Raw genomic sequence first — 14848 nt, forward strand, 5'->3', positions numbered from 1 at the left:
TGGCGAAGAGATAACTTCGAGATTTCAAACTTTTTTGTCGATGTGAGTTCTTGGGAAGATCGGTCTGTTATCCCTAGAATAACTTTTATCGGTTAAGCGACGAACTATCGACTCAGTATGTAAAAGCCTAAGTCCACTACTAGCAGATATTGTCCGCTTTAGCCCATTACATATTGCCGTCAGTCTCACGATTTTGAAACATGTTTGTTAGAGAGAGGTTTTCACACCCTTATAAGGAATGTTTCACATGTTTGTTAGAGAGAGGTTTCCACACCCTTATAAGCAATGTTTCGTTCCCCTCTCCAACCGACGTGGGATCTCAAAATTCACCCTCTTTGGAGTCTCAACGTCCTCGCGGATAGCTCTAATACCATTTGTAATAGATCAAGCCCACCGTTAGTAGATATTGTCCGCTTTTGCCTGTTACGTATCGTCGTTAACTTCAAAGTTTTAAAATGCGTCTCAATTTGGGTGACGATAATTTGGAGTTATATATTTCATTAATGTTTTTCTTAAGACTTTTTATTTATTTTGAAGTTACACTTACATAATGACCACTTATAGTAAAACATATACATCGTGACTAATTATGATTATAAAAGATAAAAATTACGTTTTTTGAAATGTCAGTCATGTATGTTGTTTTTGTAAAGTAAATTTGAAAAATGTAGTAAAACGAGCCTTTCTGCTTTTTTTTTTTTTTTTTTTTTTTTTTNGTTTGTGCTGTTCAGATATAAACATAATTTAGATAGTTAAACATGCGAAATCACACATCACAAGTTTAAATCTTCACTCCATTCGTGATATAATATTCAAAGTAAAATACAGTATCCCGACAACTTTACACGGCTTTACGAAACTCTAGAAGCCAAATTGACGAGTTGTAAAGACAGGTTAGATGATCAAAATATGACCCTTTCAAGCTAATTAGTCCTAATCTAGCTGATCAAATAAGACCATGTCAAAAGAATCATGTATTAGCATTGACAAAAGAAGCTCCAAATTCAAAACTTATTTCACAATAAAATAATATAACTCAACTTTTTCTTTCTATAAACAATGGATTAAGTACAGAAGGAGGTAACCCAAGAAGCCTAATGTAATGAACTGAAAGAAAACCCCATGAAAATTTACCAAAAATAAGACACCAAAAGGAAAACTGTATACACAACCAATTAAATCAACAAAGCATCAATCTCTGCAGTTAAAAACCCACCACAAGAAGCCTACCAGAAGCACAAGCAGCTATGCGATGCTTTCTGCAAGAAAGAAACAAAATGGTTTGGCAAAATGTAAGAACACAGCTGCAATGAGGCATACTTACTTGACATACCACAACACAACAAAACATAACCAAACTAGGGAAAATTTCAGGTAATAAGGTGATAGGAGAGTATGAATACTCCCTCCATTTAATGTCCGTCTCAATTTAAATATTAACAGCCCAAGTTCACCGTTAGAAGATATTGTCCTTTTTGGACTTTTCTTTGCGGGCTTCCCCTCACGATTTTTAAAACGCGTCTATTAGGGAGAGGTTTTCATAACCGTTATAAAGAATGTTTGGTTGAAGTTCTAAAATTATTTATGTAATAGTCCAAGCCCAACGCTATTGGGCTTTTCCTTGGGCTTCCCCTCAAGGTTTTAATGCCAATGTTTTGGGATCTCACACAAAATCATACTAAAAACAAAGGAAGTATGATAATTCCAAGTAGTACTAGAAATTTATGACATAACATACCTCCTTTCTTGGATACTTTTGCTTGTGATTCTTCTTAGCAGCTTCATGATTTTTACTTCGGTATTGGTTTTGGTTTTGGTTTTGGTTTTCCTGTGGTATCACATTATTTGGAGTTCCTCCGTTCTTCTTAGTGTCTCGAGCCCTATCGAAAATCACTGTGAACCCTTCAGCTGCAGCAGGATCTTTTTCATCCCACTCACCAAACTTGGGCAGAGATGAACCCCTATGAGCCTGCAAGAAAGAACAACTCAGAAATGGAAAGCAATGGCAGCTTCAACACCAACTTCATCCCACCAAGAAACCAGCAAAAGCAATGAAGAAAACAAGGCAACCAAGCATTAGAAAGCACAGAAATGGACGAAACAGAATCTTACTGATGTCATATCTGAAGATTGCAGATTGTTTTGAGCAAATGGAAAATGGCAAGAAGAGGAAGAGCTGTGGTTGAAGAAGAAGAGGAAGTATGGGTTTCTTCTTATAGAGTATTTGGTTTGGTGGCTGACAAAAAGTTCAATTTATCAAACGCGTAAGAGAGTTTTACCCTTGAGATGAAGAAAAGAAGACTTTGAGAGGCTCAAAATAGGCGGCTCACTGCAACTGCCTAGTAAAGATGGCCCAATGTGAACAGAATTTATAAATGCAACAAGCAATAGAATGTATTAACTAATGACAACTATACTATAAACAATCATACGGTTGCTCTTTTTCTAATAATGTAAAAGGTTAATGCCTATATAACCATAATGCACTAGAAAATTTTAAATTTAATTTGAGTCTGTATTAATCTTTGGCCAATAACAAAATTGATAGGGTTGTTTTATTTATTAAATAAGATTATATTTTTGTTTAATAACAAATTGTCGGTCAAGAAAAATAATATTCAAAGAATTGACAGAATTAGAAAAAGTAAACTGAAAAAGCTATAAAAGTATACCATATATTGCCTTGACTTGACTATTATATGGCTGCGTTAAGTCATAAATGGAATTTCCAACATTAACAAAATTGAAGTTTTTTTTTTATATAATCATTAATACAAAAAGTATCATCTTATTTTAAAAGAAAAAAACTGTATTTAAAATAACTAGCAAAAGCTAATATTATAGGATAGGTTAAAATCACTAAAAATATATATTATAAGTTGAAACTACCACCAACAATTTCAGAAGAAGCATCTATAAGAAAAACGAGAAAAAAACAAAGTAGTTCAAACATATTTTTGTTATAAAAAATGGAAAAATATTTTTAAAATAGTGCCCAAACAACACGTTGAACTTGAGTCTATATATATTTAAACAGCAAGCTACTAGAAATGAGGTGGAGCATTGGTAACAATTAGGAAGTTACGTAATAGACCATATCAACAAAAGAAAAGACTGAATGAAAAAGAAAATATGAAGGCCTATGTTCCACTAATGATATATAACTCAATCTATCATCTAACAAGTACAAAAGAAGATATGGGTTCTCCGAACTCCTAAAAGTTGAGTCCCGAGAATCAATATAGGCATGACAACAGGCATAATCTAATGTAATTAATAAATGAACCAAGAAAAAACAGAGAAAAGGATGGTTGTTATATACATGATACAATTTACCGACACATGAAGGAAATCCCTTTGTTGGTGGAGGATCATATATTTGGTCACAAAATGGCTCCCAGTAACCATATGTGTATCAAGAACCAGTAGGTAATGAGACCAAGCCTTGCGCCTGGACGACTCATTAGAATTCGACCGCCGGAGACCCTGCAAAGGGTTTAGGATCAGGGATACTTGTATCGTATCAAAATGTAGAAATTTGAGTATATGGTGTCGTTTGACAGTTCAGTGAAAATGGATATGTAACCAAATAGAGTTGCCATTGTCTTGTAATCATTTTTCCTATATGGCCATATTATGATAATTCAAACAGGAGTTTGGGTGAAGCAAGCGTTTCTGTCAAAAAAATTAGTGTGGCCTCATGAAAAATTAGAACTTACCAAACTCCATCAATTCGATCTGCAACAAGTTTTCCATGTCTTGGGATGAGACCTGATGAATTGAGAGATTTGAACGCATGACCTGAAAAAGGACGTGTAAGTTCTTTAGGTTTTGAAACTAATCAAACAAGTAGGCAAAACTTATAACAAACCTTTGTCTTTATCAATTTCCATGGCATTTCCTATTAAACGATCGGATTCTGTTTCTACGTCAATCGCAAGATGATCAGTTGAACCTTTTCGCAACATTCGAGCATGGGCAGCTGAGGCTGGTGGAACAGGCGGTATTGTACTTTTCCCGACTGGTCCCTGCAAAATACCAAACAGTAGAAGATGTGATCCATGAAATTTCCTGCCAAGAGACCATTTATATGAAATGCACATCTAACAAAACAGATCCTACTTGTACTTCTTACGGATAATATAGTAGGTACCTATCTCGACAGACCCAAGCAAGCAATTTATATTCCATATCTTAAAATTCAAGTTTTTTTTTTTTTTTTTCTCTGTTGTAATTTGTGACAACTAAATTCAAACTTAGTATATGGATATGTACCGCTTCTTCAATTTCTGATATCTCTGATCCAGAAGGAAATGGTGCTTCAAAGATGCCCCTTTCTTTTATGATCTCTGATTGAGATGTCCGGCCATGAAGTGACTCTTCAAGTAGCTTATTCTTGGTAGTTAGTTCATCCACAACCTTTTGGCTACCTATTAACTTCTTACTCAGTTCCTCAACTTTGGTTTTTGAATTTTCAGACTCCGAAAGCAAATCCAGGATCTGCCTTCCTATGGTTCTTACTAGTTCCTTCAACCCATCGGACTCAGAATCTCCACTATATTTACTACCCAACAAACTATTTTGTTGTTCCAAAGAATAAGAAAGCTCTGAGAGATCTTTCTTCAACTCCTCTAAATCGAGATGATCCCTCAATGCTCTATCAACCTCCTCTTTTAGCTGTTCAATTGCAAGTGTTTGTGTAGTCACTGTAGACTGCAGCTTTTGATTGTCATGAGATAATAACTTTAGCTGATTTTGTAACTCAAAAACATAATCAGGTAGGTAAAAGAGCTTCTTTACATCAGGTGAATCATATTGTTCCAGATCTTGATATTCTGATTCTTGAAAAAGGAACTCGATTCTTCCAACTTTCTCAAAGAGGGCTTTCATTTGCATTGCTGACAAAACGCAGTCTTCTGCGACAACGAAAAATATAAATAAAGAATCAGAATATATTAAAAAGGTCGTGGAAAACTTCTCCAAATATTTGAAGGAAGAAGAAAAAAGGGTTTACCTTGTTCTTTCACCAAACTACTATACAATGATGAAACTTCAGCCTCTCTTTCTTTCAACTCTTCTTTATTTGCCTGACAGACCTCCAGTTGACGCTTCAGATCATCACAGGAATTCTGTAATAGTTGTAAATCAGCCTCCAACTTAACTATCATATTTTTGTTCAAGTCCCTTTCCTCTCTAACTTTCTCAGTAGTTACCTCAGTTATTTCTAATATATGCTGCGTATCTTGAATTCTAGCAGCTGCACCCTTAATGACGCTCTCAAACTGTTTAACCATAGATTGAACGTTTCTACTTGCAGCCAATAATTTTTCTGCAGCAGCAGCTGACTTGCTTCTAGTAGAATTTGCTGGAGACTCTGCAGCTGAAGCTCCATTAGTTTCACTACTTTCCATGGGTATGCTATCCTTCAAGTCGTCAAGTTCGGGAATAGAGTCGAGTAAAAGTAGATGGTTGGTCATTTCAAACTGAAGTTCTTTTGTTGCTTCAACACAGGCAGACAATAAAAGTGAAACATCATCTTCCAGCATCACTTTGGTATTTTCTTGTTCCTGTTTATACATTTCAAGATTCTTCACCATCTCTTTCAAGGATTCAACGTGCCCACACACAAAAACTACTTCCTCCCTTGTTGCTTCTACTCTTTTTAACAGATCAGCCATAAACCCGTCCATTGAAGAGGAGAAACCTTCAAAATGATCTGTGAATCTTTTGTTCTTTAACCAGATTCCTTCCATAATCTTTCTAAAAGATGAAGAAATGTTGCCAGCATCACCTTCAACAACCACCTTACCACTTTCAATTTCAGCAGCAAAATCAAGGAGCTTTTCATGAGAGAGGGACTCCATAGCATGCGGATCCTGGATTAAATTAGAAAAAAAAACATAATCATTAAAATGAAACCACATGGAATATTTGAAAATAGTTAATTAAATACTTCACATATTTCTACTGTTAATAGGTTCAAAAGAGCATCAAATGGCTGGCATTCAGAAAGCAAAAAGAAAAGAAGTAAAATGCAGAATTTTTTCCAATGAGAAAGCTGCATTTTATAAAGAAGAATAAAATTACAATAGAAAAACAGGCCATAAAAAGCTCGGCCAAAGGAGGCACCAAAACACACAAACATTAAAGACACAGACCGGCATAAACGGATCAGCATGCTGAATAATTTCTGTATGGACTTGTCGAAAGCTATAAAAGTGAGTCATTTACCGATCTTTGATATCCAGAAAAAAAAAAAGAGAGAGAGATAGAGAAAATACCTTAACAGCATGATGGTTATGAGAACCTATTAGACCGCTGTTAACAAAACAATCACTAGTGTTCTTCAGAACGATATCCATCTCTCTTAGTCTCTCAAATTTCTTCTCAAAGCATCCTGTCACCACAGTCAACAATGTCTCATCTGCAATAAACTTATGAAGATCATTGAGGTAGCCCGCAAACTCTATAGATCTGCTCTCTAAGCTGCCACTAGTCCCGGCCAACTCTTCCATGCATGCATTTAATTTGGAATTTAGAGCAAATATTTCATTTTCAGAATCTTTCCTCTCACCTTCAATTATAGAAATTTTACTTTCTGCCTTACGTAATGCATTTTCCAAAGATGTTATTGATTCAACTGCCTCAACAACTTTGCTCTCTTGAGAGCTGACTTCCTCTTGCAATATCTTTCGCTCAGTTTCTAGCTTCTCTATAGCACTTTGTGCTTCAGCATTCCGTTCATTCAGCAAAGCAACATTTGTCTCAAGCTCGATTAATGTCTTTTCTAACGTGTTTATAGTTCTCTGGGCCTCTGCCAATTTATCTGTCTGAATAGCCACTTCCTCCTTTACTTTTTTAGACTCCATCTCTACAGTGACTTTACAAACTTCAGCTTCTTCTTTCTCTTTGACAAGCGCAAGTATTTTATTTTCTGCCTGTGATAACGATTCTTGAAGTAGGTTCATGGATGAATAAGTCTCTGCAGACTTGCTGGACTGTGAATAGGCTTCATCTAATGCTTTCTGTAATTCATGTTCAATGTGCATCTTACCAGATTCTATTTCCTTTTTCTCCTCAGAAAGTTGAAAAATGTTTTTCTCAGCAGATGATAATGCAATTTCCAATGAGTTCATAGCAGCTAAAGCATCTCTTAATTTACTTTCCATAGTACTTAATTCCTCTTTAATACTCTCCAATTCTTGTTCTTTACATATCTTAGCATCATGTGATTCCCTAATGTAGTCTGCAATCCACTTCACCTTAGCTATAGGCTCTTCAAAAACTATATTAATGGGAAGAACAATTCCATCAATTGATTCAATTACTTTCTGTAACATACTATTGCTCTCTAATAAGAACTGCTCATATTGATTGCATTTTCCCTTCAAGATATCAAGATCAGCCTCCAACTCTGGAATGCGCTGTGCATTAATAGACAACAAATTGATTTGATTTCTGCAATCATCAACTGTTGATTCTAGACTATCTAATTGCAATTTCAACTTCTCTATTTCTATGTTCTTTTCATCTAAGACACTTTTCATATTTTCCCTGTCCTGAACAAGTCCTTTGCCTTTCTTGACTGCCAAGGACAACTTTTCCCTTAGCATGGCGTATTTCTCCTCTGATCTTTGGATATCTCTCTGCAAAGAGTCATTTTCCTCTTTCACTTCTCTAAGTTCTTGAGATACTGATCTTAATCTAGTTGAGTAATTACTGATATTAGAAGACTCCTCTTCTAGGAGTATATCATGGAGCATCAAATCCTGATGACTAACATACAAAAGAGTTTGAACCTTTGCAAAAGATTCTACGTATTCACTAGAAACTTCAGCAGCAACACTGGCCTGCTCTTTTATCCTCTGAAAGCATCTGTAAGCAAGCAAGTTTAAGTCCAACGAAATTTCACTGACCCCTCCGTCATCTGTTATCATTCCAGATTCTTCTTGTAACATTTTTATGATTTGAGCCTTCTCCAACGAAGCCTGATGCTCTTTTATCATGACCTCTTCGTGTTTTCTTAACAGATCTTCGTGTTTTCTTAACAGATCATCCAACTCCTCCTGGATATAGTCCTTTTCCTGTAATTCAATTGAAAGTAATGCACTTATGCGGTCAATCTCTCCACATGCTGCTTCTTTTGTTTTAACAAGTTCATCTCGCAAGATCATTATTTCATCTTTAGCCTGAAAAAATGATTCCTTAAGCCAACTGACGGAAGATTTCAGGTCATAAGGTGCAATCAAATCTGGAAAATCAGATAAGTTTTGAGTATCTTTTAATTTATGAAACTCCAATAAAATAGCCTCCAGGACTTTCTTCTCATCCACAAGCCACTTGATTCTTTCTATACTATCCATTGACGTGAGTTCACGAGGAACTTCAACTTGAGATATGATATCCTCAAAAGTTTCAAGGACCGTATTCCTTTGCGACAAATTTTCCTGAAGTGATGCAACTAAATTTTCATTTTTAGCCAAGTCGACCTTAATTAGTTCTGCAGCCTCCAAGGCATTTGATTTCTCTTGTAATTCGATAGAATATTTTTCAAGCTCAAGACCTTTGTCAGCTAGAGACTGTTTTAATGCATCACGTTGCTGTACCAATGCCTTGCCTTTTGTCACAGCCATTTTTAGCTTCTCTTTGGTACTAGCACCCCTCATCATTTCCTGTTCCAGCTCACTTTTTGCTTTTTCGAGTTCTGCATTAACAGTCTCCACTGTCAATCTGTAATTGTCTAGCTCAACAGCCAATCTTCTATTTTCATCTTCCAGTTGATGCATTTTTGCAACATTGCTTACCTCTTTAGCCTTGAGCTCAATTAACTCATCACAAGCAGAGCCCAAAATTGTTTCCAATCCTGCAAAGACGGTGTCGGACTCGGCCCCAGATAAACATTTTTGGAGTTGATTGATTTCCAGAAGGATTTTTTTATAATTATCAACCAACAGAGAAGCGCTTCTTTCAACAAGAACTGTTTTCTCAGATGTAGAATCGCCAGGAAGATCTTGCTGATTCAATACCGAGTTCACAGAAGCTAGCACTCTGTCTAATGTGGCATTCATATCCCTCTCCTTCTCTAACGAAATTTTCATAGAATCTTCAATTGAATTTGCATAAGAGCGAACAACTTCATCAGTCACCGAAACTTCGACAACCTTTGCATTAAGATATTCAATCTCTTGATCCTTCATTAAGAGGCTATTATGCAGTTCTCCTATAGTAGCCTCGTACTGCAACCGTTCATCTAAAGTCCTATTAACCAATTGTGAGCATTCATTCATTAGGTCTTTCAACGTGGTATTAGTAACCAAAGTGTTCTCTTCAACCTGCTCGATTCCATACAAATGAACACTCTCGTTCAACTGACTGCCAGTAATATTGAACAATGACTGTTGATTAGTAGCAGTCTTTAATTGGCGACGAATGCTAAGAAGTTCTTGCACAAAAGCTTCTCTTTCTTCCTGCAAATCAAGCACCAAAAAAAAAGTTTAATGCCACAACAAAAGCGTTGTATCCACAACTGGAAGAGGGATTATGAACCTCAAAATCTTGTATGACATTTTCTTTCTCAAAAATGGTCTCATTCAGAGTGGCCCTCGTATTTTCGACCTCGTTAATCAAAGAAACTTTTTCTACCTCATACTGTAATTCCTGCGTATCAGAAGGCGCTTCCTCCGTCAAACTACCTTGAGTTTCAGAAGCTGCTACTGCTTCTCTGATATCAGCATTGCCAACCAACTCGTCCGGGCAGTCCACAAACATATCTTCTTTCCCAACATCTTCGACTATTACAATATCATCGGAGTCATCTTGTGGCGAGTCCTCTGCACCTTTGGTTCGAGGACTCTCTGGCAATATCGCCGATCCCTAAACTCCATGTTAAAAACCATATTATCTTCAAAGTATTAACTTCCATTTTTCTTCTCAAATTAACAAGGAAAATTCATGCTAAGAAATTTCTGCAGCTTGTGCATGCAAATCAATGCTACACTAACCTGGTTCGGTTCGGACGGGACAAATCCACTGGATATCTCAGAGGACTGCAAAACAGAGTCATTCTCCGAAACAATGTCCGCGGACGTCTCAGAGGATGACTCCACAACACCATCATTGACCGTAATTTCCACAATTTCCACCCCATTATTTCCATCTTCAGCTCCAGTTCCTGAACTCAGCAGCGCCTGCTCTGGATCATGATTCTCAGACATGTCGATATCTCATAACCCACCGCCCTAACCTCAAGAAGAATTAGATCTCATACAAAACAAAATAACCCTAGCAAATCAATTACCTCAAAAGAATTCCAAAATGAGATCTAAATTGAATCAAATAACCATTAAACCCTCAAAATCCAAGATTCCACTCCCAATTCGTAGAATTACAAATTCAAAAAAGAGAAAAACAATAAATAAATCCAAATGGCGCGTAAAAGAAATGGAAACCAGCAAACTCACTATCGGAATTGCTTACAATGATGAAGGAAGCAACTGTCAGATATCGATACTGGATCAACGACTCGATAACCTTTCTCCACATGAATCTGTAGAGAGTTGAAGCAATTAATTTCGCAAATCAATTGACCTGATTTAGCGTCACCGTTGGTCTGAATCGCAGGCTAAACTTCATCAACGGGCCTCTACCAAAATGTCGGTTCAGGCCCATCCTCTTCTCGATCTAAGTTTCCTAAAAGTCAAAATTTATCAATTTGATCTAAATTTGATCTAAAGCCAATCCATTCCTTAGTTAAATTGGAAACAAATCGGTCTTTTACAGAGCATACTAACTTTGAGTTAAATGTTGAGTTAAATGTTGTTCAGATATCATCATTTACCGTGCTACGTAGGACCCGTTCTAGATATGGTAGAGAATACATGTCCTAGATAGGATAGAGAGATAGGGTAGAGAATACCCGTCCTACATACAAATAAGGTAGAGAATTTCCGTTTAAACAGGGAAGTATCCCGCTTTTTCAATTTAAAAATAAATATATATTTTTTTCTATTACAAACTAAAAAAAAATAATTATGTTTTCTTTGTTTCCCGTTTTATTGTTTTTTATAATAGTCAAACAATGAATTTTATGTTTCTTTTAAATATTATTAATTATATATAACAATATCTAACGTTTTCTAAATTATTATAAGTTAAAAACTTTTTTCGTGTGAAAGGATGATGTAATATCAAATTTTGATTTTTTAGAAATTATGTTGGTAAAATATTATATTATATTTCTCAATCCTCGTCGTAGATACGACGTTTCTTCATATTTGATTCCACCTTGTGAGGTTATAAAAATACCACTAAATTTTGTATTTTGTCTGAAAAACACCTATTGTTTCAAAAATATTCTAGATACATTATTTGGGTTGGTTCAAAATACTTTTCCAACCCAACCTGCATTACCCTATATGACACATTAACTTGGGTCGAGAAAGCAACATATCTCTCGAAGAACAAACGATATACGAAAAGAAAAGAACCAAACCACCAAGCAAAGGAGAAGAAACTTTTGTATTGAAGTCCAAATTCACCTTCCATATGCGTTTCAATGCAAATTATCAATTCCCCACACGATCTCTTTAAACACTTGTAAAAGATACGTCATAATAAAACTATGTTCATTATACAAAACTTCTTCAAAGGCCTCTCTTTTGTGAATGTAACGGCCCAAGTTCAAGCCCACCGCTTGCGGATATTGTCTTCTTTGGACTCTCCCTTCCAATCTTCCCCTGCATCAACTAAATAGAGGTTTCCATACAATAATGTTTCGTTCCCCTCTCTAACCGACCCTTATAAATACCATTTGTAACAACTCAAGCCCACCGCCCGCAGATAGTGTCCTTTTTGGGCTTTCGCTTCTAGACTCCCGATAAGAAATCAGCCCAAGGGCTCTGATACCAAATGATATGAAATCATTACAAGGGGAGTAAGATTCAAATATCTCGGCAAGAACACATGTTGGAGATTCGAATCACTCCATCTGATCATATTTGACTTGAATGATTCTAAACATACCATCTAAACTTAGCCCTAATGATAGGGAAAGTAAAATTCAAATTACCTTATTGATCAAATATCTCAAAACAAAAACACTTATTTGGAATTCGAATCACGCCACAAGCAAAATTGATCATGACGACCTTGAATGATTAAACTCCATAAAATTGCAAAGAAACTTAGTCATTGGCTAAAGAAAAGCACAAATGCTTCTTTTATTTATATTTTCACAGTCTCCTTACAATGATAACATACATAGTTTTGTATAGCCTCAAAATAAAACCCTTAACCTTCCCGGAGGCATTTCAAGAGTTAGTAACATAAACTATAATTATCCACCAGGTAAATTAGCCTTAAAATACATTAAAGAAACATAACTCTAAATTCCTATAAATTAGGATCCACCCAAAATTCATAACAATGAAGATTCATTCTTCTTGAATGGAAATATCTTTCGATAATTTCAACAACGTTTTCTTCGCATCTTCATTGAAGTATATTGTATGATTGATGTCTTTTGGTTCATATCACTTCCTCTCAATGTTTTAAAACGCGCCCACGAAGGAGAGGTTTCCACACTCTTATAAAAAATGCTTCGTTCCCCTCTCAAACCGATGTGGGATCTCACAATACCTTTAATCTATGTCTTAAATGACTCAAATGCTCTATTTTTTTCGTCGTCTCGGCAGGACAGAAACCCAAAGTCGAAAAACACGTACGAGCAAACCTTACTATCATACGATACACTCCATCAGAGACCAAATTCATCTTTATTGACAATTAGTGCATTAGAAATGAAATGGCACTTTCAAGTTCATAAGATACACTAGTAATGACATGAGCCCAAATGCGTTATTAGTTCTAACTAAGCATGCCATTTGATCAATTATTATTCTATATAAAGCAGAGAGGACAGACCTTTACATGTCGAGTCGGGATTTCCCTCTATACACTTTACTCGAACCTAGAATAGATATTCAGAATATACTACGAACAGCGCGTCCGGATAGTCTTTTGGCAAGCTGTTTATATAGCGATGGAAGCGCAACGTGTCCTCCTTCGAAACGGTTTCGGCGTCAACCACATCATCACTACAAGTGAGCACCCATAAGTCCTCCGAGTTGACTCTCTTCAAGCTGCCACGACAAAACGGGCAGGACTCCGACCTCGTGTTCCTGTAATGTAGGAGACGAACAAGCATGTGAACACACACAAACAACACACTTCAAAATGCTTCATACACAACGAAGATGCATGATAAGACTCGTTTTTTTACCAATTTCGATAGCATTTGATGCACATTGCATGACAACAATTCGGTAAAACCATCTTCGTGCACGGCTCCAAGCAAATACCACATTCGTCTTCTCGCTTCGTATCGACGTTCGTGAGTCTAACATCTTTATCGCCTCTCTTCTTGCTAGGCATCTCAATCCAATGGCACTCTTCCTTACAATCATCCAGCTTATCCAAGCTACCGTGGATTCGCTGAAGCGATGGCAATATTATAGCTGATATTCGAAACAAGATCAGAACACTCAGAACTACTCACAATTGAAAGAACAGCAGCTAATTAGCTAAACTAAACAATTCAGTACCATAGAATTCCCTAATGGTTGCCTTCCTTCCATGTCTAGATATACTTCGTTTTTGTTTTCCCTCTGGATATACCTGAATTAGATAGCAAGCTCAAGAACAAGATAGCTTCCTATAATCATCTAATGGCTAACAATTACAAGAACCCTACAAACCTTGTACACAAGTATGTGGAAGAGGCTTAAATATCTGGGAAACAAGCATGAGCAAGAACAATCCATCCATTGAAGCAAGAACAAAACAATGGGAGCTAAATGATTATAAACCAATTTCATTTGAAGATAGGCGCCTTCTTTAGCCATGGGGATCGCCGCCGCCCTAAAAACCCAAAAATCAAACGAAGAACAGAATCAAAAACCTAAAAATCCGTAAACCCTTTTATAAGAAATCGTCGATCATCATGATTCAAAGTTAAAAAATGAACAAATCTTACAGAGAATTTGCATATTGAATATCGGCTTCCAAAACTTGTAAAGAATCGTGATGAGAGAATTTCTCGAGCTGATAATACATCATCCGAGAAATTCCGTTTCGTCTTCTACAAGAAACCGATGAAAACAGGGGAAAAACCAGAGCGTAAAGCTCTTGTTCTTCGTGGCTATGGCGGAAGAACAACAATCTCTCGTTTAGAAATCGATCACCCAAAATCCCCAATCAAAAAAGAATCAAGGAAAACCCCAACAAACCCAGCTTCGAAACCCTAAAATAAGCTTTTAGGGCGCTTTGTCCTCCTTTAGTCAATGGCGGGTGGCAGTGAAATGACCTTTACTCTCCACCTCTGTGGACAGAGAAGCTTTCATAAACGATGAAGATGAAGATTGAATGGTTGGATCAATTAAGGGTTTGCTGGAAATATATAAATATATATATATATATATATTTCTAATTAAAGCTTGAATTTTCGTTCTTATCCATCCAAAACAGAATCCTTTCAAGCTGTTTGCTTTGAATATTTAATTTTGTGAAAATCATAATTAATTATTTTTTTTTATTAATATTATATATTTTCTACCTTCCATTATTGGAAATAGAATTATTATTTTAATTTTGATGTAAATGACGTATGCCACTTAATTAATTTGGGATTATTTGGGCTAATTAATTATGCTTTACTAATAATTTCATGGCCTATATTGGTTATTAATAAATAAATAAAAACCTAATTGTATAATTAAAATCTTATTTAATAATTATTTAATTTTAAAAAATAAAAACAAAAAAATGGAAAGTGATTTTGAAAGAAACTAGC

General features: G+C 35.9%; 2 protein-coding genes across 9 annotated transcripts; both read right to left on the bottom strand.

Moving 5' to 3' along the window:
• Positions 1-961: 961 nt before the first annotated feature.
• LOC111802205 (putative leucine-rich repeat-containing protein DDB_G0290503) lies at positions 962-10673 on the bottom strand. 8 transcript variants are annotated; one of them, XM_023686483.1, is made up of 13 exons: positions 10477-10673; positions 10002-10238; positions 9547-9873; positions 6282-9467; positions 5214-5876; positions 5015-5129; positions 4276-4916; positions 3872-4028; positions 3720-3801; positions 3323-3486; positions 2113-2236; positions 1739-1969; positions 962-1259 (listed from the first exon to the last, which is right to left on the bottom strand). In XM_023686483.1, exons 2-10 carry the CDS (start codon positions 10212-10214, stop codon positions 3384-3386), a joined length of 5487 nt encoding a protein of 1828 aa, XP_023542251.1. In that variant the 5' UTR covers positions 10215-10238; positions 10477-10673; the 3' UTR covers positions 962-1259; positions 1739-1969; positions 2113-2236; positions 3323-3383. The 8 variants fall into 8 exon arrangements, with proteins under 8 accessions (XP_023542251.1, XP_023542248.1, XP_023542246.1 ...); XM_023686480.1 differs by adding an exon at positions 2280-2335 and having other exon boundaries at positions 2113-2176; positions 5015-5876; XM_023686478.1 differs by adding an exon at positions 2280-2339 and having other exon boundaries at positions 2113-2176; positions 5015-5876.
• Positions 10674-12757: 2084 nt separating this feature from the next.
• On the bottom strand, positions 12758-14451 carry LOC111802419 (RING-H2 finger protein ATL47-like). Its single transcript, XM_023686770.1, has 5 exons — positions 14033-14451; positions 13755-13917; positions 13602-13674; positions 13280-13514; positions 12758-13178 (listed from the first exon to the last, which is right to left on the bottom strand). Exons 1-5 carry the CDS (start codon positions 14113-14115, stop codon positions 12968-12970), a joined length of 765 nt encoding a protein of 254 aa, XP_023542538.1. The 5' UTR covers positions 14116-14451; the 3' UTR covers positions 12758-12967.
• Positions 14452-14848: the final 397 nt, after the last annotated feature.

Source organism: Cucurbita pepo, chromosome LG09, assembly GCF_002806865.2.
Source record: "Cucurbita pepo subsp. pepo cultivar mu-cu-16 chromosome LG09, ASM280686v2, whole genome shotgun sequence".
NCBI classification, from domain to species: Eukaryota; Viridiplantae; Streptophyta; class Magnoliopsida; order Cucurbitales; family Cucurbitaceae; genus Cucurbita; species Cucurbita pepo.

Bases quoted from the DNA above. Each gene is read 5' to 3' on its own strand.
- LOC111802205 (XM_023686479.1), bottom strand. From the start codon at position 10,214: ATGTCTGAGAATCATGATCCAGAGCAGGCGCTGCTGAGTTCAGGAACT. The intron at 5,877-6,281 runs GTATTTTCTCTA...AATTTAATCCAG, and splicing joins ATAACCATCATGCTGTTAAG to GATCCGCATGCTATGGAGTC. The intron at 4,917-5,014 runs GTAAACCCTTTT...TCGTTGTCGCAG, and splicing joins TAGTTTGGTGAAAGAACAAG to AAGACTGCGTTTTGTCAGCA.
- LOC111802419 (XM_023686770.1), bottom strand. From the start codon at position 14,115: ATGATGTATTATCAGCTCGAGAAATTCTCTCATCACGATTCTTTACAA. The intron at 13,675-13,754 runs GTTTGTAGGGTT...TATCTAATTCAG, and splicing joins TCCACATACTTGTGTACAAG to GTATATCCAGAGGGAAAACA. The intron at 13,515-13,601 runs GTACTGAATTGT...TTCGAATATCAG, and splicing joins AACCATTAGGGAATTCTATG to CTATAATATTGCCATCGCTT.